Source organism: Scyliorhinus torazame, chromosome 3, assembly GCF_047496885.1.
Source record: "Scyliorhinus torazame isolate Kashiwa2021f chromosome 3, sScyTor2.1, whole genome shotgun sequence".
Taxonomy (NCBI): Eukaryota; Metazoa; Chordata; class Chondrichthyes; order Carcharhiniformes; family Scyliorhinidae; genus Scyliorhinus; species Scyliorhinus torazame.
In genome coordinates, this window is record NC_092709.1 from 32,180,634 (window position 1) to 32,204,825 (window position 24,192).

Sequence of the window (24,192 nt, forward strand, 5' to 3'; positions counted from 1 at the left end):
CGGCACAGGGCCGCCCGCAGATCCGTGGGCCCCGATCGCGGGCCAGGCCACCGTGGGGGCCGCCCCCCCCACCCCCGGGGCCAGATCCGCCGAGGACTCCACAGGCCGCCCTCAGAGCCAGGTCCCACTGGTACAGACCTTGTGTATTTCACGCCGGTGGGACTGGCCGAAAACGGGCGGACGCTCGGCCCATCGGGGCCCGGAGTCCCAGGTTCGATCCCGGCTCTGGATCACTGTCCGTGTGGAGTTTGCACATTCTTCCCGCGTCTGGGTAGGTTTCGCCCCCACAACCCAAAGATGTGCAGGGTAGGTGGATTGACCACACTAAATTGCCCCTCAATTGGAAAAATAATTAATTAAAAAATAAATGAATGAATAAATTTATCACTGGCAGTGACGAAAGCCCCCTGAAGGGAGGTTATACCACTTTATATTATAGAAATTAATTGGGCACTGCAAATTTATATTTTTTTAAAAACTTGAAAAGGGGTGGAATCTTGGAGGAACTGGAATCTGCCTCATTTCCAGGCTTATTCTGCTGGTCTACAGCAGGCCCAGAGCAGAATTTCCACGTTTTGATGGAACACAAACAGCCTCTCTTTAGTTGATGATCCCATGCTTGCAAAATCTTACACTGATGGTACATTCACACACTCATCTAAGCCCCCAGCAGTCTGACGATTAATCTTCAAATGTCCTCAAACCTTAAGTCGCCCGTTTCTTCACAACATACAAAGGAAATCATTTGAATTGTCAAATTTACTTTGCTGCTTTCCAAGTCAAATTTCATTCAGATAAATGGAAACCATTTCTGTCCCATAGGTCTAGTAAACTTTGAAGACAGTGGGGGGGGGGGGGGGAGAGAGATTTTATTACAACCACCAACATTCTGATGTCCCTGTTATTACCCAGTTAAACAGCTTCAGTCTGCTCACGGCGCATCCCCTGTGACAGATTGAGCAATAAAAATTCTGCTGACTGAAGTTTTAACTCAATCTTATAAACCGTTACAAGTTTAGAAAAATATATTTTCCCATCTTGAATGCCCATTTTCTGCAGGGTAAGAGATAGCTGAGAACAGACCAAATTAGTAAATTGAATGGCATATCAGCAGGGTAATGAAATATAAAATACCCATTTCAGTAAAGAGTTTGCGAAACAGAAGAAAATCCACTAAAAGCTCACTGTTGCACCTATTACTCTACATTAGGTGTGCTGTACCCTCGGTATACTATGCTTGATTTGATTTTGTCAGTTCAGATTATTGGCCTGGGCCTGATGTGTCCCCAGCACAGGCTGGCTTCTTGACAATGCTTGCTCCCAGGATATGATGCAAAGAACCCCAGGAGGTTTGAAGCAGTGCTGTGGCTGCTGACTGAAGATCCAAAACACTAGACAGCAACTCTTCAGCCCTGAGGATTCAATGGACATCTGCGGAAATAAAACTACCTTGTATCTTTTCTGGCTCCTCTTCACCGTGTTGCCTACCCCTCACAGTGATTCACCGCCCTCCCCCCACAATGTGCGAGTGCTGGGCATAAGGGCGTATGACACCTCCTCTTGGCTTGTGGGTCTGGGTGTCCCCCCATCAGGGGAGGAAAGCCAGGCGGATTGGCTGGAAACATCCCTCATCTGGTGCAGGCCCTCACCTCCCCTCCCCATGAAACCCCATGGCGACGTAAAGTGGGTGCGGGGATGCTGCATCTTTGTTACAATTCACACAAATTTTTTAAGAGTGCCCTGATCTCCTTAAAGCCGAGGTTGCTGAGCCCACCCTGCCAGAGTTGATGTCGTGGGACCCTCCACCAGGACTTTGACTAAATGTAAAAACATTTGGCGGGAAAGGCCGGTAGGCTACACTCGTCTTTTCACACCCAAAATGAAAATTCCGCCTATAACGTAATCTTTACAAAAACGATTCCTTAACCCTGCACATGTTATAAAGAGGAATATAACCCGCACCGGCAGAATTGAGGTGATGTTAATAAACGGCTCTCAACATTTATGGGAATCATCTCAACCTCTTTAACTCGCCGTTCCATTCATGTTGCAGTGCAAAATAATAATGTTCCCTGGAACGCTATTCCGTATTGATCACAGTACTAACCTTGCTTTTTTCCTGCTGAAGCTCTATTTGAATATCGGTCAGCTTAGCCCGGAGCTCCTCATTGGCAGCTTGCAGTGCGTCTATTAACGCCTCGGGCTTTTCGCCCTTCCCACGTGCTTTCTTTGACATGTTTGTTCAATGGATCTTCTTACGCCGTGAAGGAGGAGTCAGTAATTCCTAACTCAGAATCGTGTAGCCTATGGAATATCCTCCCATTATCAGCTCCATCCTTTGGACCCTGGAGCGAACACATTCAAAACAAAGTGGAAGGAAACGTTAACTTTGTAATTCATTACAAAATGCCATCTCATACTGTACCCCACATCATCTTAGCCCAAGTGTATTGGTTAATCATGGCTAAGTCTCTTCAGTTGCTAATGACCTTTCTTCCATCATTAGGTCAGAATTGGGACTGTCCACTGATGTTGGCACATGTTAGGCGCCATTCAAAATTCCTGAGGTATTAGAGCATCAATAATAAAGCAACAGCCAGACTTGAACTGCTCGGTGGAATGTAACATTTGTGACACACAAGTGCCTGCCAACAACCATCGCCAATGAGAGAAAGTCTAACCGCTTGACAGTCAATGGCATTATCATCACCGTGTGCCCCACCATCAATATCCTGGGGATGATGCCAGAGTAGGTCAAATGTGGCCAGTGGCTTGCCTCCTGATGCCCCAAAAGCCCCTCCCTCACCTACCACACCCAAGTCCAACTATGCTGGTGTCTGTAAATTCTCTGTCAAATTCGTCACCTTCTGTCATTCAAATAGCTACATTGAGCTTGCACCAATTAGAGGTATAGGTCCAGTAACTCTTGATGGGTCATAAGGCATCACTATGGGAATGAAAACCTGACCCAACAGGTCCCCTCCCTTTTTTCTCTTCCCTGCACAATTCAGGGATCCTCACGTTGCATTTTTGTTCTTTTGTTTTTCACGTTCAGTTCCTACTAAGTGAATTGTTTCCTTTCTACAGTCTACGGTTGGACAGAAATTGGACTTCGGCGGATGGAATTAAAAGGTGCTATCGTTAAAGTATTCCACTAGTTCTATATGGAATGGGGCTACACCAAAGAATGAAACAGCATATGTCATAGCTTGCCTCAGCCATACAGAAAAAGCGAAATAAACACAGAAACGGGAAGATTTCTCAGAAAAAAAGGAAGACCAACTTTTAAAATATTCTGATCAAGTGCCAAGACACAGACTAGGCATTATTTTGCTTCATAAAACCAACCATTTGGTTTTGTAATACCAATAGAATGTCCTTTAGGGAAGGAAATCTACCATCCAACTACCGTCAAAAGATATGTGGGTTAGGTGGATTGGCCATGCTAAATTGCCCTTAGAGTCCAAAAAATGTTAAATGGGGGTTACTGGGTTACGGGGATAGGGTAGATACGTGGGCTTTAGTAGGGTGCTCTTTGTAAGGACCAGTGCAGACTCGACGGGCCGAATTGCCTCCTTATGCCCGGTAAATTCTATGATTCTATCCTTACCTGGTCTGGCCTACATATGGCTCCAGACCGACAGCAATGAGGTTGGCTCTTAAATGCCCTCTGAAATGGCCTAGCAAGCCACTCAGTTATATTCAAAGGTTGTCCAATCACAACGGGGGATAGTAAAACACTTGGCAGTGTGGTCGCCGAGGACCCCGGTTCGATCCCAGCCCCAGGTCACTGTCCGTGTGGAGTTTGCACATTCTCCCCATGTCTGTGTGGGTCTCACCCCCACAACGAAAAAGTTGTGCAGGATAGGTGGATTAGCCACGCTAATTGCCCCTCAATTGGAAAAATAATTAATTAAAAAATAAATGAATGAATAAATTTATCATTGGCAGTGCCGAAAGCCCACTGAAGGTAGCTTATACCACTTTATATTATAGAACTGCGCTGAAAGGTACTCAATCTCCTGATATCAGGAAAATTAGCCCATTGTCATAGAGCTCATGCCATCTCTTACTTGTTCCTATTTTCTTCCAACTTATTTATTGCTAAACGTTTCTCTTTCAAATTAGCTTATTCATTCACACGTGGACGCACACAAACGCGCACGCAAAAACAGACGCACACACAATTTTATTCATTCAAGAGATGCGGATGTCGCTAGCTGGACAAGCATTTACTTGCCCTTGAGAAGGTGGTTGTGAGCTGACTCACAGTGCGGTCAGGGAGGGAGTTCCAAGATTTGGACCCAGTGTCGTGCAGTGAAGGAATGGTGATGTATTTCCAAGTCAGGGTGGTGAGTGGCTTGGAGGGGAACTTACAGGTTATGGTGTTCCTTAGTGCTTGCTGCCCCTGTCTTTCTAAATCAAGCATGTCCAATCTTTTCACGTGGGGGGGGCCATGTTTCAACATTTTTCTTACTCAAGGGGCCAATGAGCAGGTTTCGGAGAGATAAAAGCCGGAATCTTCCCCAAAATGGACAGCGTACTGGCTCAGGGTGACGTTTGCATGCTGTACAGCCGGCCTTTCTTGCCGTATTGAACAACGCTGTGAAAATTCAATGGGGAAGAGAGAATCACACAATCAGTTGGAGGGGTGGAGCCTAACAAAGCCGGCAACGGCAGGAATCCAGACAATTTTATTTATTCACCATTAGGTCAACTGCGGTGAGCACGGAGAACTTTGTTGTTATCGAGGGCTGCGACATTATTGCAAATTCATGGGGGCTCACTTATGCTGAAATCCAGAAGATGCAAGTGTGCTTGAATGAGCTCAGGAGTCCACGCTGATGGTCAAACCGTTTCTGGCAAGAACCATTAGTGCAGGAGATTGGCTTATTTGCCCACACCTGGCAGAGGTTTTTACACACAGGATTCACAGGGACAAGCCAGCAAACAGGCAGGGTGGATTGACGTCCTATTCCTGTATATTGATAGAAAAATGTTCACATGAAACAGTTATGAAAATTAATTTAAGAATGCTCATAATTCCTCAGCTGCTCTTCCTTTGCTCTGCTGGCGGCCACGGCTCACCCTGTCCCTCCTGCTCCGCCCGTAGCGTCCCAGTACCCTCGAACCATACAACCCTGGCATCCCCTGCCTCCTTTAGGTCGCAACCCCGACACACCAAGTACCAGCCCCTCCAGTTCCCCACACTCCCGCCTGGAAACTTTTCCTCCTTTCCTTCCCTTTCAAGTTTTGTTTCCAACAGGGGGACAGAGCGAAGTCTGAGGAGGCACAGGTGGGAGGGGGAGAAGGAGGGGGGTGTCAGGACAATAGGTGGAACCAGAGGTGTGAGGTCTCTGTGTGGTGGGGGGGTTGCGCAGTTGGGGGGGGGGATGCTGGGAAACAAGAGCTGGAGGTGCCAGTGGGAGACTGCAGGGGGTGTGGTGAATGGAGCCATGCTCCTTCAACATTGCGAGCTTATTTCCAAAAGTGCCACTGAAAGAAGCCATTGACATTCGTGCTGTATTCAGTATATCACAGCAATATAGAAGTGATGTTATTTTCTGAATCAGTCCAAAGATGTGCAGGTTAGGTGGATTGGCCATTCTAAATTGCCCTGAGTGTCCAAAAAGGTTAGGTTGGATTACGGGGATAAAGGGGATAGGGGGAGGCATGGGGCTTAGGTAGGGTGCTCTTACCAAGAGCCGGTGCCGACTTGATGGGCTGAATGGCTTCCTTCTGCATTGTAAATTCTATGTCTATGTCTATGAACTTAGCAACTTGTGTAGTCAGTTTTAGTTTTAATGACACCATGTATGCCCAAATGGATGGTGTTACAATAGGCTACCCTCTCGGCCCAGCTCTCACTAATGCTTTCATCATTTTCTATGAGAAAAGCATCTGCGATGGAATGAACTAAAACTCCTACACCTTGCATTTTCCAACACACAGATTATACGTTTGCGATCTTTGTACCTGCGGCCACGATGTAAGGACCACACAAATCCATTTTTTTTAAATGGATCAGTTTAATGCGCTCCCTTTCCTAGCTCCACGCACTGGAAGATGTGCCTTATCAGTAATGTTGTAACCAGGACACTAGCCATTTTCCTACCTGGTAAGCTGGATTCAGAAATAAAGCACATCAAAGCCAACCTGCAGGATTACATTGCTGCTCATTGTGTATCACACAAATGGGTCAAAGACCGTCACTTTCGGACCGGAGCAGTGTCCGGTCTATCTCTCATTAACATTGCTAAATCCCTCACTATCAACATCTTGAGGATTACCATTGATCAGAAACTGAACTCGACTAGCCACATAATACAGTGGCTCCAAGAGCAGGCCAGAGGTTAGAAATCCTGTGGTGAGTAACCCACCTCCTGACTCCCAAAAGCCTGTTCACAAAGCCACGGCACAGGTCAGGAGGGTGACAGAATATTCACCACTTTTCTGGATCAGTGAAACTCCAACAACACTCAAGAAGCTCGACATCATCCATGAAAAAGCAGCCCACCATTCACAAATATTCACTCCCTCTATCACTGACTCACAGCAGCAGCAGTGCGTACTCCTTAAACAGCACCTTCCAAAACCCATGACCACTACCATCTAGATGAACAGGTGCAGCAGATACATGGAAATGGCTCCACCTGGACATTGCTCCCCAAATCAATCCCATCCTGACTTGGAAATATAACGCTATTCCATCACTGTCGCTGGGTCAAAATCCTAGCACTCCCTCCCGTTAACAGCACTGTGGGTGCACCTACACGACATGGACTGCAGCGGTGCAGGGGTTCAAGAAGGCAACTCAGCAACACCTTCTCAAGGGCACTTAGGGATGGGCAATAAAAGTGCTGGCAAAGCCAGCGATTCCCACATCTCCTGAATGGATTAAAAAATTTAACGTATCTCAAAAACCTGAACAAGAGGTTAAGGAAGGAGTTTCTTGCTACTAATATGCTCGTGGTATTTTCACTAACAGGATGATGCAATCAGTCCACAAAGACTTTCCACCTACTACGTAATTGAGCAACATTGTGTATGAATTTCAGTACTGATGCAGTTCCAGAGATGTATGGCCTAGCGATAACAGATCAAACCAAATAGTTGCTCCTTCATAAAAGCAAATTACAGCGGATGCTGGAATCTGAAACAAAAACAGAAAATACTGGACAATCTCAGCAGGTCTGGCAGCATCTGTGGAGAGAGAAGGGAGCTAACGTTTCGAGTCTGGATGACTTTGACAAAGATCTGCTGCGATTGTCCAGTATTTTCTGCAGTCATTCCCTCATTTGTTCATAATGGGCAGGGCACATACTGCACTCAACCAGCCCGCGCTTGCAAAGTCCAAAACAAAATGTCTACTATTAGATGTGATCCGACAACTGAGCAGCACTTGCCGAACAATCCTGAGTGCGCTAATGGGCACACAAACAACCAATTTCAGATAAGCTGTCAAAGCTCATATTGTGGCTCATTTTCACTTGCTGAAAGTGACATGCGTTCATGCATAGGGACCTCTTTGGACAAATTGTAGGCAAAGAATTTTCTCAGCATATTGATCACCCAAGTTTGATGAACATCTAGAAATCAGGTGGATTAGAGTACACGGCTGTGAAGCAAACAGCCAAAATTTCCTCCATTTAATTCAATGAGGAAAAACATTAGGTGGGTTATCATATCATATAATGATATAATTTACAGTACAGAAGGCGGCCATTCGGCCCATCGAGTCTGCACCAGCTCTTGGAAAGAGCACACTACCCAAGCCCACACCTCCACCCCATCCCCATAACCCAGTCACCCCACCCGACACTAAGGGCGATTTTGGACACGAAGGGCAATTTCGCATGGCCAGTCCACCTAACCTGCACATCTTTGGACTGTGGGAGGAAACCGGAGCACCCGGAGGAACCCACGCACACACAGGGAGAACATGCAGACTCCGTACAGTCACCGAACCTGCACATCTTTGGACTGTGGGAGGAAACCGGAGCACACGGAGGAAACCCACGCACACAAAGGGAGAACGTGCAAACTCCGTACAGACTCATGCCGGTTCTTTAACATTCGCTGTTCACAGAATACAAAACCTTTGCTACTGAACAGACACACTGGATTCTCCGGTCAGCCAACGGCATGTTTCTCGATTGCGCCACATTTGCTGGAAGCAGGATTCACTCTTCCCGCTGCTTGTCAATGGGATTATCCATTGAAATCATCCCATGCCGCCGGGAAACCCGCAGGCGGGCATGCGCTGCTGGAGCCTCGATAACTGGAGAATTCCGGCCTAGATGCTGCAGTAGCTAAAACTCCCAACTGTAAATTATTTTAACAAACAGTTCACATCATGCCCTTTGCTCAGTCATTGCTTTGAGGGGGATAGCAGATGTTCAGCTATTACTTCCTGAACATTAGCTGCATTCCATGTTCATATTTCTGTCATTTGTTCTGGATATAAATCACAGAATCTCAGGAGCTGTGTGGTTTAGCTTTCCAAGATTTTTATATATTTGGGAAAAAAAATCATATGTGAAGGGCTATGGGAGAGAGAGCAACGGAGTGGGATTAGTTGGATAGTTGGAGTTGGTTCGTAACACTCACACCCTTGAGTCAGAATGTTGTGGGTTCAAGTCCCACATCAAAGATTAGAGCTCATAATCTAGCTCTACACTTCAGTGCAGGACCAAGGGAGTGCGACACTGCCCGAGCTGTAGGCCTGAATCTTACGGAGGCGACCGGGATCTCAGTCACTGACTGAAAGGCCGGCAAAAGTCCAGCATCAAGTTGCCATACTAACGTTGAGCATGTTGAGATAAGCCCAGACTCCACAGCACGCGCAGTCACCATGGTATAACAAAGGAACAGCAATGAAAAGATCAGGATTTGAGGTGGGTCAGAAGAAGCAAATAAAGGCTTGCTGGTAAAGAATGGAAAAAATGGGCAGAAATTAAATCATGTAGAAAATATTGTCAGCTTAGCCCTTCAGAGAAACCAATAATTATTGAGCTTGACAGAGTTCACAACAGAGAGATCGCCAAATGCAAACATTTAGGTGATGAACTTTTCCACTCCTAGTTGTTTATGATCTTCCAAGGCTGCATACGCACCAGACTCTTGTTGAAAGAATGCGGCGATCTCTGATTTGCAATTCTGACCAGAATTGCAAACCAACCCAGAATGGGATTAATAGATTTAGAGCACGGGTTCCTAGTTAACTTTAAAACTAGAATTTCAGACTTTGAAAATATGGTGATATTTTAGTTCCTTTGCATCCATTTTATGTTCTTCTCTCCAGTCTAACTTAACGTCTTTTCCAATTTCTGTCAGTTCAGCTACAAAATGTGCAATCCTCATTGTAACCTACGTTTGCAGAAATGAAAACAAAATAAAATCCCAAGGTCTCGAATGAGTGGAACCAAGACCCAGCTAGTAGATTGCAGATTTGGGAACTGCAAAGGTTATTGTTTAGTCTGGTGAGGAAGCAAGGTCAAAATAACTAATAGGTTAAGAAGAAGGCAACAGCTGATTGTTCAGAATCACAAAATGTATGAAGTAAATGGCAAAAAATAAATCCCGCCAATTTTCATTTTATTAGCAATCATTTAACGAAAATCAAATACATTGTTTAATTTAACTTCTGTGGTCAGCGAATTGGAAAGATTTCCCATATTTACAAGCCGGTGGCATTGCCGTTGAAATCTGGCTAAGTTCCTTCTCACAGATCAGTACCCGCCAGCAAAGCTTCAAATCCTGTTCCTCCAAACCCCATCCTTCTAGCTTTAAGTTCAGTTTATCGGAACTATAAAACCACCTGAGTGCTAAAAGGAAACGTGTTCAGCGGTTTATCAGGAAACGAGAACCAAATCTTTTCTTTCATCCTGGAGATAAGCAGAAATGTTTTTAAAATATCCAAAATATTGATGGTGAGAATCTGGATGGATGAATTAAAACGGTTTGAATGGTCTCTTATCGTCCACACATATCTTGTGACTTGACACATTAGTAACAGATTGACATTAAATCTGTTACTGTTTCTGACTACAAAGTAATTCTTGTTTTTTTTAATATGTCGTTTCAATCTCACAAGTTGGGCCATGAAGGCAGTATTACTATTATATTTCCAGGCTCAATTGTATTACTGCCTACTGCATGGAACAGAATTGGTAAGGGTTTAGACTTTGTACCTGGGAGATAAAATACAAACAGGTATCTTATACACTGTCGCGATCATGAGCCAAATAAAAAAGAACATGATCCATCTAGATCAACTTCTGCCATCCTTATAAACACTTGCGACAATGATAATACAGTTGTAGATTAAAAGTGCAAACAATTTCTGTCTACACACAAACGGCGCGATCTAACGGCCACACTGCGCCTGAGAAGCAGCTCGCGCGGCGTGGCTGTTGAAAGCCGGGAGACCACGCTCCTGAGATCTACCCGGCTCGCCACATCTCTGAAATCCAACGAGGTCTCGCAAGACGTTGTGATGTGAATCCCACCCACAATGGGCGGGAATCACTTTTGGGCAAATCTGCATATTAGAGCGAGGCAGTAAGTCTCACTCTAATGTTCAGGTTCCCAAGGTAGCTGAGGCTCTGGGATTCAACCTCTTCGCCTCAGAGACCTTGGGCGAGCGCCATTCAGTACTGGTCCCCACAAATGGGGGCCAGACGGAATAGCACTCATGGGGATTTCCCATCCAGCTGCATGCCCTTTGGGCAGAGTGGTGCTCTGGCACTGCTGGTGCCACCTGGGCACTCTGGCAGTGCCAGCCTGGCACCCTGAAAGTGCCACATGCGTGCTGGCCTGGCACTGCCAAGGTGCCCAGCTGGCACTACCAAGATGCCAAGCTGGACTATCTTGCATGCACGTTCGGGCCGGGCTTGCCTGGCGTGGGTGTTGAGGGGCGGAGCGGGAGACCCTTCCAGTGCTTCGGGTAGAAATTGGGGATTGTTCCAGGAGCCTCAGAGATTGGGGCACAATTTAAAAATGGCGTCCCGATCTCTGAGGCTACAACAGGGAGTTCCAGCGAGCTATGTGTGGCCTCAGCTGCGCATTCCCCATTCAGCGCCCTTCTTTGTTTCTTGGCACTGTGAGCGCCAGGAAACACGTGGCTAAATGTGCTCGGTAGGGGACTTTGTTCCCTTTTGGGAGAATCGCACCCAAAGCCTTTTTTTAAAGGACGAAGATTGGCTGTGGTCTAACAGACACTCCACTGTGAACCCAAGGTAATGTCAGTGGATTTCTCCTCAGCATCACCCCAGATAATTGTCATACGAGAGTTTCCAAATTCCACCCCCAAAACCAGGTTTTAACATCTTCTCTCATAGCTATGCTTTTCCTTGGTGGTTTGCATTCTGAAATCCAGTCCGTGTTCTCCTAAGACTCTTGTGAACAGAGCTTCTGCTCCACCTTTTCCAATGAATCCAGTCCAGGATTTTGCACCAACCCATTTCAGGATTCCTTTGTCTCGACTGACTTCCACTGTTACACACACTCTTACACAAATACTATGTTCACAATTAGTTTAAAATTTGTTTCATAGACTGTAGTAAGACAACTTTTAGGATTACTTCAGGAACCTTTAGGGTGTGACTTACTGGTTGCATTCCGCCGGAATCGGATGGGACGTGGACGGTAGAACCAGCGAGAGGCCTCTTCCGGGATTCCCAATAGTCGTTACATCTCGCAAGATCTAACAAGATCGCGTGATATGTTCTATATCCCGCTCACAATGGGCGGGACCGAGACTTGCAGAGTTAAATGATTCCCTGGGATCTATCGGCCCGGCCACGGAGATCCCAAAGATGCTGGTTAACACTGGTTCCCATAAACGGGGACCAGACGGAACTGCACTTGGGGCTCTCCCAGGCAATTGGAAGCCCTCAGGTGGTTTGTATCTGGGCAGGATGGCACTAAGGCACTGCTAATGCCATCTAGGCACCTTGGCATGGCCAGCCTGGTACTTGGCATTGCCACCTGGGGTTGGCAGTGCCAAGGTGCCCAGTTGAAATTTTTCCTACGCTTGGATCGGGCAGGATTTTTTCCCACGTTCGGGATCGTCAGTGCAGAAAGAGATTGGTGCGCCATTTTTAAATGGCATCCCGATCGCTTGACTCCCCGACATGATTCCCGGACCCCCCAACAGGTGCGCTGGGGTCTTGGGAGGGTCCAGAAATCACGTTGGGGAGTTGAGAGATCGGGGTGCCATTTAAAAATGGTGCACCAATCTCTTCCTGCACTGATGAGCAGAGCTCCTGAGCGCAGGAAATGCGACTGAGTGTGGCATTGGTGGGACCCGAAAAAAGCCAATGCTGCTGGAAATGATCGCACTAATCCCATCCAGGACAGACCTTGAGATCGCACGTGCCCTTAGGGTTACTTTAGAACCTTAATGTCTTACCAGCCGATTCTTTCCCAACTTTCTCAGTGTTGCCCATGAACAGTATCTTGTTCTATTGCCAGATTTCTTAAACCAACCATCCTTTAGTTTCCCTAGAGGTGTTTTTTGCACATTACTCCATTGTACAGCTTCTCTTGCCTCGAGCAAAGCTGAGAGATGTTTTCTCCCTGTTTATCTATCTGCAACTGCTCTGACATTTAGTTTTTAAAAAACTAAGAACAAAGGAAAGCTTTTTGTTTTACCTTACAAGGGCATCCAGTTGCTAAGCAAAGCCTGCATACCTCTTCTGGCCTATTGATTTTTTATGTCGTAGCTCTCTGTATCATAATAGAATTCCAGCTGGAATTGAAACCAATCCCCACACATACAAAGAGCGTTGGCCCACAAGAATCTAGTTATCAGTCCCTTCCAGGCACAGAAACATTCAATTAAACCCACCTAAAACTATACTTTATTTCTATTGCAAATATAAATCCCTTAAAACTATCTTTGGTTAAAACTACCCTTAAAACTCCCGAACAAATTATATTTCCAAAGTTATCTGTGCCTCCAAAGCCTCCGGGCTTAATGGGACACACTCATTTAACCTATTTTACATGGTATAATTTTCTCGTCCTTACAAAACAGCATGAACAGTATAAAGAGAGGTTTTCTAGCCCTTGATAAAAATGCTAACAGTAAAATTATACATGCTTCCAACTGGAGCACGGTTTTCCAATAATTTGATGTTCGAAGTGGCTCAGTGGTAGCAATCACATCTTTGTCAGAAGGTTCAGAAGTCCCACTCCCGGGATTTGAACATTCAGTGTAGTATCGAGGGAATATTCCACTATCAGAGGTGCTATGAAGAAGAGGAAGGTAGCCTGCCCTGGTGTCCTGGCCAGCATTGAATTCTCTGCCCATATCTATAAAGCAGATGGTCTTGCCATAATTCAATTATTGTTTGTGGGACCAGGCTGTGAGCAAGTTGGCCGTTGCATTTCCTACATAAAAACATAGGAACAGGAGAGACCATTTAGCTCCTCGAGCCTGTTCTGTCATTCATTGAGATGACAGCTTATCTGTAACCTAACACCATATGCTCACCTTTGCCCACTTTACCTTAAAACATATTAATCTCAGATATAAAGTTAACAATCAATCTATCATCAACTGCCATGTAGAAGAGAGGTTCCTACCTCTACCATCCTTTGTGTGTAGAATTTTCTCCTAACCATTCCTAAAATGTCTCGCTCCGAGATTTAGACTATTCCCCTAGTCCTCGACTCCCCAACCAATTAAAATAGAACATACAGTGCAGAATGAGGCCATTCGGCCCATTGAGGCTGCACCGACCCACTTAAGCCCTCAGTTCCACCCTCTCCCCCGAACCCAATAACCCCTCCTAACCTTTTTTGGATACTAAGGGCAATTTATCATGGCCAATCCACCTAACCTGCACATCTTTGGACTGTGGGAGAAAACCGGAGCACCCGGAGGAAACCCACGCAGATACGGGGAGAACGTGCAGATTCCGCACAGACAGTGACCCAGCAGGGAATCGAACCTGGGACCCTGGCACTGTGAAGCCACAGTGCTAACCACTATTCTACCGTTCTGCCCATGGTGTTGTGTCCAGAATCACTCACAGTACTCTAGGTGTGATCAATTATGACTTCAAATTCCTTGTATCCTAGTGATTTGAATACACCACAGAAGGAAGCCATTCGGCCCATCGAGTTTGCACCGATCCTCTGAAAGAGAACACCAGCCAGGCCCACTCCCCGCCCCATTCCTGTGACCCTGCACATTAAGCGTGACCAATCCACCCAACCTGCACATCTTTCGACACTGAGGGTAATTTTGCATGACCAATCCACCTAACCTGCATATTTTTGGATTGTGGGAGAAAACTGGAGCACCCAGAGGAAACCCACTCAGACACGGGGAGAATGTTCAAACTCCACTTAGTCAACCAAGGCCAGAATTTAGCCCTGGCACTGTGAGGCAGAAGTGCTAACCACGATACCACTCCATACAATGGCTGGCTTTTTAATTATTTACTGTATCTGTTCATAACTTTTTATGATCTAAGTACCTGTATCCTTAAAGTCTCTTTGGGCATTCATTGTTTCCAACTTCCCACGATTTGGAAATTATCCATCTGTCCTTTTTAGGGCCAAAGTGGATGAGCTCACAATTGTTCACATTGAAACGCTTTGCCATAGATTTGTCCACTTAATCTATCAACATTTATTTGTGATATTATGCTTCCATCCACAATGATTATAGTTTTGCTCCCCTCTGCCGCATCAGTAAATTTGAATATGTGGCTTTCTAAACCATCATGTGGGTCGTTAACAAATATGGTGAGAAGTTGAGGCCCCAGCACAGATCCCTGCTGGCCACATACCTGGCCATTATCCCTATTACATTTTCTGTCAAACAGCCAATTTCCCAACCAGGTTAGCAATTTGCCATCAATTCTATGCGCTTCAATTTTAGCTCACAGTCTCTCATTGAAGGATGTTATAAATGTATTTTAGAAGTCCATATAAATAAAATCCATCAACATTCCCCTGCCCACTGGTCACCATTTCAAAAAAATTTAATTCAATCAAGTTTGCAAGGCATTATCTGCCCTTTTACGAATCCCCGCCAATTCAGGCTGTGTGCGTAGTCTCCCCTTCCTTAATTACAGACTCTTAATCATTACCAACAGCAGCTCTCCAGTTGGTTGGTCTACAATTTTCCTCTCCCCCCCCCACCACCACCGCCGCGACCCCCCCTTCATATGGTTAGTACTAAACTTCATTAGTCATAAAGCAGTTTGCGATGTTCTAAGATTAGGAATACATTTTAATTATTTCTTTGATGCTGCTGCTTTTGAATAAATTCATGTTGATTTTTCTCTCACAGGTTTCTTAAAATATTCATTGCGCCCTGTGGAAGGCTCCTGGTTAATGACAATTTAGCAAGGCGTTTTAGTAAAAAAATGCAACTTTGGGAAGTTAATTCACGGTGGTGCCGAGCGTGAGGAGGTGGGATTATGCCTGCCGTCCCCATCAGGCATGTTGTTGAGGAAGGTAATGTTGTTTTCCTCACAGGATTTGCTGCCACACATCTTTGAGCTAATTAACACAAGAAGCATTGATGTAGGTCCAAAGCAGTAGCCTGTTCGTCCAGCGAACTGCAGCATGGGTGAGGGTGGGGGGGGGGGGAGCTGCCAAAATGACCAACAGAGATATAAAATAATTCCATGCAAAAAAATGTGAAGATATGCTTAGTGCTCACAGTCTTGGACCTGTTAGTGTGATATATATTAGTGCAATATAATATGATATATATTAATATAATATATATATATATATATATATATATATAATGTGATCTTTATAATTTGTATTCTTGATGTCAATGCTAAATCTAAATAACAGCATTAGAATTTCAGCATGTTTCTCTGAAATATTTGGTTTTAAAATATAACCGTGGTAAAATACAGGTTGCAATGTAATGTGGTTTAGTTGCCACAGGTCATTATTTTTAGCAGACAGCAATGGATCATTTTCTGGTCTAATGGCTCTACTTTGCTCAGGTTGAGTGCCATTTCCATTATATTGTTCCATTTTGCTGTCATGTTTGCATTGTACTGCTCATCTCAACATGTTCTCTGAATATTAATGCCTCTTACCAGAAAATTAGCACTTCAAAAACATTAAGGGCAGAAGTAAGCAAGTGGCACTTTGAAATTTTTTCCCTCCAAGTCTGCAACAGTAATTATGTGCTGTCTCTTCTCTCATACCCGCTTTCAGCTAACTACATATCTTCCACAATGAAACTGTTGTCTTATCACCGTGTTAAGGATTATATTTTTCCATCTTGAAGTCTCAATCATTTCTCAAAATGTAACCTCGTATTCACAAAGCAACAACCGGAGTTGAGCTCTTGGTCCGAACTGTGGGAGAAATGTGTTGTCAGACAGAGCCAAAGAGATTAACCCATTGTACCCAAAAGGTAGTGCGGCATGGCCACGAGATGCTGGGAGATCCTTCAAATGGGGATCAGATGGAGAGGCACTTGGGGGAGTCTCCCCTGGGGATTGCAGGACCCCAGATGGTTGCCCTCTGGGCAGGGTGGCACCCTGGCAATGCAGCTGCCCTGGTGGCATTGCCAGAGTGTCAAGCTGACATTATCCCCCCACTGGGGATCAGGCTGGAGGTGTCATGCGCTTGTGAGGTGGGCTGTGGGAGTGAGGGGACGCCGTCGTCATGGGACTCTGTTGCAATTTGGTTAGGTCGCGCCCTAAGTACATATATTGATTTGTCAAAAGAAGAGAGAAGCGGCTCTAAAATTTACTGGGAAAACAAGATGGGTTTAGCGATCTGGCAGCACGTCAAAACCTAATCCTGACGATATTTTCATTAACACTTTCCCCCCTCCAGATTCCCGCCAGGTAGCCGTGGGTGGGGGGGGGGGGGGGGGGGTGGCGGCTTGACCACCCCAAAACACACAGTGGGTTGCAGGGAATATCCTACCAAATGTGCTTTGTGCATCTGATATAAACCAAAAATCACAATATATTTGTTCTAGTCTGATGTGCTTGTATTAGCAACAGTATTGATGGTGCTTCAATTTAATGAAAGCTACTATGCCTCACCAGCTGGAATAGTGTCCAATTTAATTCATTCCCAAGACCCACATTTCCTTCCAACTTTCAACTGCTCCAGATTGTAAAGTTAGCAGGGACAAGCATTTGAATTAATCAAACTTTATACATAGGGATGTTATGATGGAAGATCAAATGCAAATTTTTTTAAAACACATTCAACACTACTTAAATAGAAACAGTGCAGTGATATTAGCTGGTTATTGAATATAAATGGTGGAATCCAATAGTTTAGGGAAACACTCAGCCAAAGAAACCCTAGGGGGCAGAAGATTTAAACAGAAATTAAAATGGTCCAATTTTTCTGATGCACAAACAACCCAAACAATTAAACCATCAAGCAAGACGGCAGTGCCTGGGAGAAATAAACCTTCAAAGGTGGAACCACAAGAATAAAGGATATTGAGGCCACTCTGATGTGCGGTCCAAGTGTTTCTTTATTTAATAGAATTCAATAAAGCAATATTCGGTATCTGAACCAATATCAACAACTGTTAACAATGCTATGCAAGCACACACCTCAATATCGCTCACACTGAAGCTTCTATCAACAAATATCACAACCATGTTATAGACAGAGAACCACAGAACCATGCACCATGAAAGTTAAAAAAAGGTCAGTGACCTGATAGTCTATCAGGGTTCTATGGTATCCACCTGGAGGTATGATGGGAGACCAGCAGAATTTTAGTGCCTAAGCTTCGAAATTTGACTTATTTGTCAATAGTCCTACAAGCAAAACTAGTGATGGTCTCTACGATCCCCCAAGTCCCACACACCCAGGGATCAATAGTCCCTCTTTCTTTATGAAGCTGATGCCATGATATCACTAGGGGGCAATGGGAGGAGGCAGCCACCAAGAACTATCTCAGTCCGTACAGGTATTGAACCCACACTGCTGCCATTATTCCGCACCAGACTCTACCCACCTAAACAAAGCGACCCTGTTGTCAGTGGTACACAAATATATCCACACATCTTCATTGAATGGTGGTAAGGTTATAATACAGCCGAACAAGCCTCTTATCAGTACAGGCATATTACTGCATAATAATCTGTGGTGTTCAGATATTCTGTTGTCAATCATTAGCTTCAATCTACAGCAGTGTCCTTTTCCATCACTGAAGTTATTCCGAGTAAATTACAATGTTCTTTGACAAAATGTTGCCACTCCAAAGGCCTGAAACAAGCTGTCCCTAATGGCTCCATTAAACTATGTCTGAAAGCAGCCAGCTGGAAAGCACAGTATTCTCCATCCTAAAAGGCTGAGGTGACCTATATTTTCCGCTTCATTTCTCCACTGCATTTGTCCAGTGAAATCTGAATGGCCAGTGAAGGCTGCAATAAACCAACGGCCTGGAAATTAAGACTGAAAAACCATAATGAGTTTTTATGCATGTCAAGATTTAATGAGCATGGCCATGAACAATTCTGGAAAAGGGTGCTTAACTATTCCCTCAGGGTCCATTTGCAGTATTACATTTCAACATTTGTGTTTATGCTGGTATTGTATATAAGGCAAATGTATATGCCAGGTCCCTCTCAACTCTAGAGTTCCTAGATCGCCTTGTAAGGGGAGAAATTTCAATGCAGTCTACACAAGATCAATGACATTTATGCAGTTGAGCTGGGCTGGGTACTCCCTGACTTACCCATGACACTGGAGGCTTGTACACCAAGAGAGATGAAGCTGCCAGAGGGAGAACGGAGCTTTCCCAAGTTGAAGAAGGCGCTTTGACCTTCAAAGAAATTATCCATTTGTTCAGCCATTTAAACAGGGGTCCACGTAGTTGCTGGCTGATGCCTCATGGAAAGTGCCTGTTCCCCCCTCTGTGTGTTCTCTGCTTTGCTCCACAGATGGCTTCAATATGTTGTGTGTCGTGTTGGGTGTTCCGCTATACAGACGAACCAACACGGTTGTAGATGGTACAACTCTGTTTTATTACTCTTAATAACAACATCTGTAAACTTATGACTGTGGGTCGTAATTTACCCGTTAACCTGTGGACCTAGACCTAACATTATCTTAGAGAGGCACTCAGCACATGGTGTATGTCTGAGTGACACGCTGTGAGCTCTGTGTCCTGAGCTGTCTCCTGCTGGAATGAGCGGGAACTGTGGTGTTCGCCATTTTATGGTGCGTGTGCTCTCACTGGTGATTGGCTGTGATGTTGCGTGTGTGTTGATTGGTCCGTTGATCTGTCCATCAGTGTGTATGTGTGTTTGCACCATGATATGTTTATCTGAATATCATGACATTGTGTTGATCAGAGAACAACGAATCTTGTAAACCAACAAAACTAGTTTATTGAACACAACTAACTGGATTCTGATTTGTTATGTTGTCGGTGTAACATAAGCAGCTTCCTTGTGGTGCACTTGACAAAGGAAGGTTCAGACGTGGAGATAACTTTAACACGTTTATTAAACTATTTACACTTCTATTACTCGGGTTCGACGCTACTGCTAATCCGACGATAGCTACCCAGACTGACTAACCAGTTGCTGCAATCCACGTGGTGGGAGTGATATTGAATCAACCCTGTGTCTCTACTCACTGACTGTCTCCACTGGAAAGAGGCAGATCATGTGTGTGGTGTCCTTTATATATGGGTTGGTGTAATGCCCTCCTGTGGTTGTGTCACCTCTGTGTGTATCGTGAATGTCCATTGGTCATGTCCTATCTAACTGATCTATTGGTTGAGTGTGCGTGTGTGATGTCTCTTGTGCTCCCTCTAGTGTCTAGCTAGACTACATGTATTTGCATTGATGCACATCACCATCCCTAATAAATTAAACAGTTGATTATTCACTCATAAGCTACACTCACTGTATTCATCCAACATCTAACTCTCCAACTTAATCAACTTCTCTCTTGCTCTCTCACTATCTTCAGTCCTTCTAACCTGCTTCTGCTCCTGCCACCTACTCTAACCTTGGGCGGGGTTCTCCCCTCCCCAGCGGGGTGGGCGGTCCCGGCGCCGAGGAGTGGCGTGAACCACTCCGGCGTCGGGCCGCCCGGAAGGTGCGGAATCCTCCGCACCTTCAGGGGCTAGGCCAGCAGCAGCGGGGTTGGCGTCGCGCCAACTGGCACAGAAGGTGATTGGCGCCATGCCAACCGGCGCCGAAGGGCCTCCGCTGGCCGGCCCGAGTTGGCGCATGTGCGGGAGCACCAGCCTGTGCTGGCGTCATCCAAGCACATGCACAGGGGGTTCATCTCCGCACCGACCATGGCGGAGGTTCACAGCAGCCAGTGCATGGGAAAGAGTGCCTCCACGGCACAGGCCCACCCGCTGATCGGTGGGCCCCGATGGCGAGCCAGGCCACCGTGAGGGCACCCCCCGGGGCCAGATCCCCCCATGCCCCCCCACCGAGGACCCCGGAGGCCGCCCGCAGAGCCGGGTCCCGCCGGTAGGTACCTAAAATGGTCGGCCGCTCAGTCCATCGCGGTCCGGAGAATCGCCGGGGGGGGGGGGGGGCGCTGCCAGCGGCCGCCGACCGGCGCGGCACGATTCCCGCCCCCGCCAAAACCCCGGCGCCGGCGAGTTCAGCAGCTGGCAGGGGTGGGATTCACACCGCCCCCCCCTGGCGATTCTCCGGCCTGGCGGGGGGGGGGGGTCGGAGAATCCCACTCCTTGGGTCCCACAAGACTCAGCGTCATCCTTTATATACTTCTAGGATTAGCTCCCTCTAGTGGCTGATTACATCCATTTCATTAACCCTTACATTACCATCATGTATGATAATACCACACCCTTTCGAAGCAATGGATTTTTCAGCAAACTAGGTGGGCACCACTGCCACCAGGCGCACATCTTGTGTGTCCAGCAAGATGGAGATGCTGCAAAATGGAGCTTCCGGTGCTCACTCCATGGAAGTTGTTAAATATTATGAAGGAATGAAGAAAATTTTTTAAATCTTCAGGGGGCCTTGGCTTCTTTGCAGTTGGTGTGTTACATTGTCATGTTATTCCCGTAGGATTTAAGAACCATATTAACATGCCTATGCACGTGAGCAGAAATATCCAGAGGCCGCAGCACTCACTACTGCACTATAGGTTTGTGTATGAGACTAACAATGTGTCTGTCCACAGGACGTGGTGTGATCCAAGAAATCCATTCAATGTTATATATGTAAGAGTGAGACAAACAAAGTGCTCGAAAAGGCCATTCAAATCATTTTTCTAATTTTTTTCCCCTGGTGGTTTATGGTTATTGGTTGGCAATGAGTCATTTGATTGGTAGCTTTTCCTACCTCTCTATATTGGAGCGTATCATAATGGTGAACGCAATAGCGACTGATGCTTTGAGCTGGTCGATTATGAGTGGTATGTCCAATGCAGTACTGAGTGAGCACTACATTGGGTGCCATTTTCAGATGAGGCATGAAACCAAGGCCCTGCTCTATCACTTGGTATTAAAACAAAGTCCTGTAACACTATTATTCCAAAGAAGAGCATGTTACATCTAACAATGTGCCAAGGATGTGCAGATTAGGGGGATTGACCATGCAGTAATTACCCTTAGTGTTCAAAGATGTGCAAGTTAGGTAGGGTTACGGGATAGAGTGGCGAAGTGAGCCTAGGTAGGATGCTCTTATCAAAGGGCTGAAAACCTCCTCCTGCTTCTATTTTCAATGTTTCTATTCCTAGCTGGATCTTACTAAAAACTTGGGGGTCTGGTCTGGGATCATGACAATGCTGACTACTCTTTATTAGACTTTCAGTTTCTAAATGCTCTTCTGTTACATCTTTGAACGAGGATTGCATTCTTTTTCCTATCATTGCCGTTAAACTTATTTGTTTATAGTTCCCTGGGAGTTCCATAAAATTCCGACAGCGCTGAAAGAGGCCATTCGTCCCATCGAGTCTGCATCGGCCATCTAAAAGAGCACCCTATCTAGGTCCAATTCCCCCCTCCCCCCTTTCCTGTAACCCCACCTAACCTACACATCATTGGACATTAAGGGACAATTTAGCATGGTCAATCCACCCAACCTGCACATGTTTGGACTGTGGGAGGAAACTGGAGCACCTGTAGAAATCTCACGCAGACAGGTGGCGAAAGTGCAAACACCACACAGACAATCACCCTTGCGCTGTGAGGCAGCAGTGCTAGCCACTGTGCCACCGTGCCGCCCCCCCCAATCCAATTCCAATTGTTCCAGTTCCCTTTTTAAATATAGGAATTGCAACAGCAAGGGTGATATAAAATTCTCCACACAGTGCAGGCAATTTGACTCCTGGCAATTCAGTTAACTTGTTCTTGTTTTTATATGTAGTTGTTCTATAGTTTGATTAGCGGGATAGCTTGCTGGAGGAGGGATTGCCGATGCATTGAAAAAGATAAGTAAGTAGAACATGTACTGAGCCAATTGGCAACAAATTAAAACCAAGGTCCAAGTACATTTAAGTTTTAAGCAGTTTCACCTCTTCACTCTCAACTTAAACTCTTACAAATTCCTGTAGGAAATGATTATCGCCCAGCATGCTGAACCGTTCCAATCTGACTTTTCTGCAGAGCAAGAGGTTGTTTAAAAATGAGTACTGATGCTTCCTTTCTTAGCATTCAATTAATGGATTCGACAATAAGCCACAAATACAATACAGCTCACACTTTCATGTTAGTTTCTAGTCCACTTCAATATAAATGTATTGTGGGGGCTGGTTTAGTTCAGCTGGCGGGCCAGTTGGCTTGTGATGCAGAACGAGGCCAGCAGCGCAGGTTCAATTCCTGTACCGGCTGAGGTTATTCATGAAGGCCCCGCCTTCTCAACCTTGAACCTCGCCTGAGGTGTGGTAATCCTCAGGTTAAGTCACCACCAGTCAGCTCTCCCCCTCAAAGGGTAAAGCAGCCTGTGGTCATCATCTAGGATTGCTTAACAAAGTCTTCTTTAACTAAAAGAAGAGCATCTACATCCGTATTAGCTAATGTTACCTGCAGTGTTACCCGCAAAACATGCCACGGGAGAGGTGGAGGGGGAGTGAAAATCCTGCCCGTTAACTCGGTTTCTCTCCCCACAGAAGCTGCCAGACCTCCTGTGTTTTTCCAGCATTTTCTGATTTTACTTCAGATTTCCAACATTTGGACACCTGTAGTATTTTGTTTTTACCTCACCATCAATTGGCTCTTTCAAAAGTCAGATCATCAAAAAAGGATTAGCTTCACTCATTATATAAAATTTTCATAGTTTGTCTTTGTTTTTGTGGAGCAAGCATTATTTTTTTAAATGACACGAAGAGAACTGGATTGGGGGAGCTGCTGCACTAGATAAATTGAAAGTTTACTCCGTAAATCACTTTGGGTATAATGGCTGCGTCTGTACTGATGCTAATTCGACAGTTCTGTATGTGTAGAAGACTAGGCAGCGTAAATATTCCTAATCAATTAGAACGACGAAGGTTACTCTCATATCTATTTTTAACTTGATAGCATCCTTGTCACTGATTTGTTTGACCACATTTTGTAAGAACTGAACACTTCTTAGAAACACGTTGTATCACTAGCAAATACTGGACTATATCTGCTGCCAATCTTTGACAAAGCAAATCAGTGTTGACAATGTTTCACTCAACACTGCAGCATTTATGTGCGCTCCTGACTGCAGGTACATCTGTTGTCGCAAAACTAAGATAAATGGACGGAGACTATGGGCGTCATTCTGCGACCCCCTGTCGGGTTGGAGAATCGTCGGGGGCTGCCGTGAATCCCGCCCCCGCTGGTTGCCGAAGTCTCCGGTACCGGATATTCGGCGGGGGCGGCAATCGGCCCGCGCCGGTTGGCGGGCCCCCCTGCTCGATTCTACGGCCCGGATGGGCCGAAGTCCCGCCGATAAATTGCCTGTCCCGCCGGTGTGGATTAAACCACCTTTTGAACGGCGGGACAAGGCGGTGTGGGCGGGCTCCGGGGTCCTGGGGGGCGGGCGGGGGGGCGATCTGGCCCCGGGGGGTGCCCCCACGGTGGCCTGGCCCGCGATCGGGGCCCACCGATCCGCGGGCGGGCCTGTGCCGTGGGGGCACTCTTTCCCTTCCGCCTCCACCACGGTCTCCACCATGGCGGAGGCGGAAGAGACTCCCTCCATTGCGCATGCGTGGGAAACTGTCAGCGGCCGCTGACGCTCCCGCGCATGCGCC

At 45.9% G+C, this 24,192-nt stretch overlaps 1 protein-coding gene across 9 annotated transcripts in view; it reads right to left on the bottom strand.

The window, feature by feature from the left end:
- Window positions 1–24,192, bottom strand: part of LOC140408395 (janus kinase and microtubule-interacting protein 1-like) — a 517,156-nt gene that overhangs the window by 271,761 nt on the left and 221,203 nt on the right. For all 9 annotated transcript variants that reach the window (XM_072495527.1, XM_072495531.1, XM_072495530.1 and 6 more), the window contains one exon: window positions 2,108–2,345. In XM_072495527.1, the coding sequence (XP_072351628.1) occupies window positions 2,108–2,236 (129 nt within the window). In that variant the 5' untranslated portion in view covers window positions 2,237–2,345. The remainder of the gene's footprint in view (window positions 1–2,107; window positions 2,346–24,192) is intronic.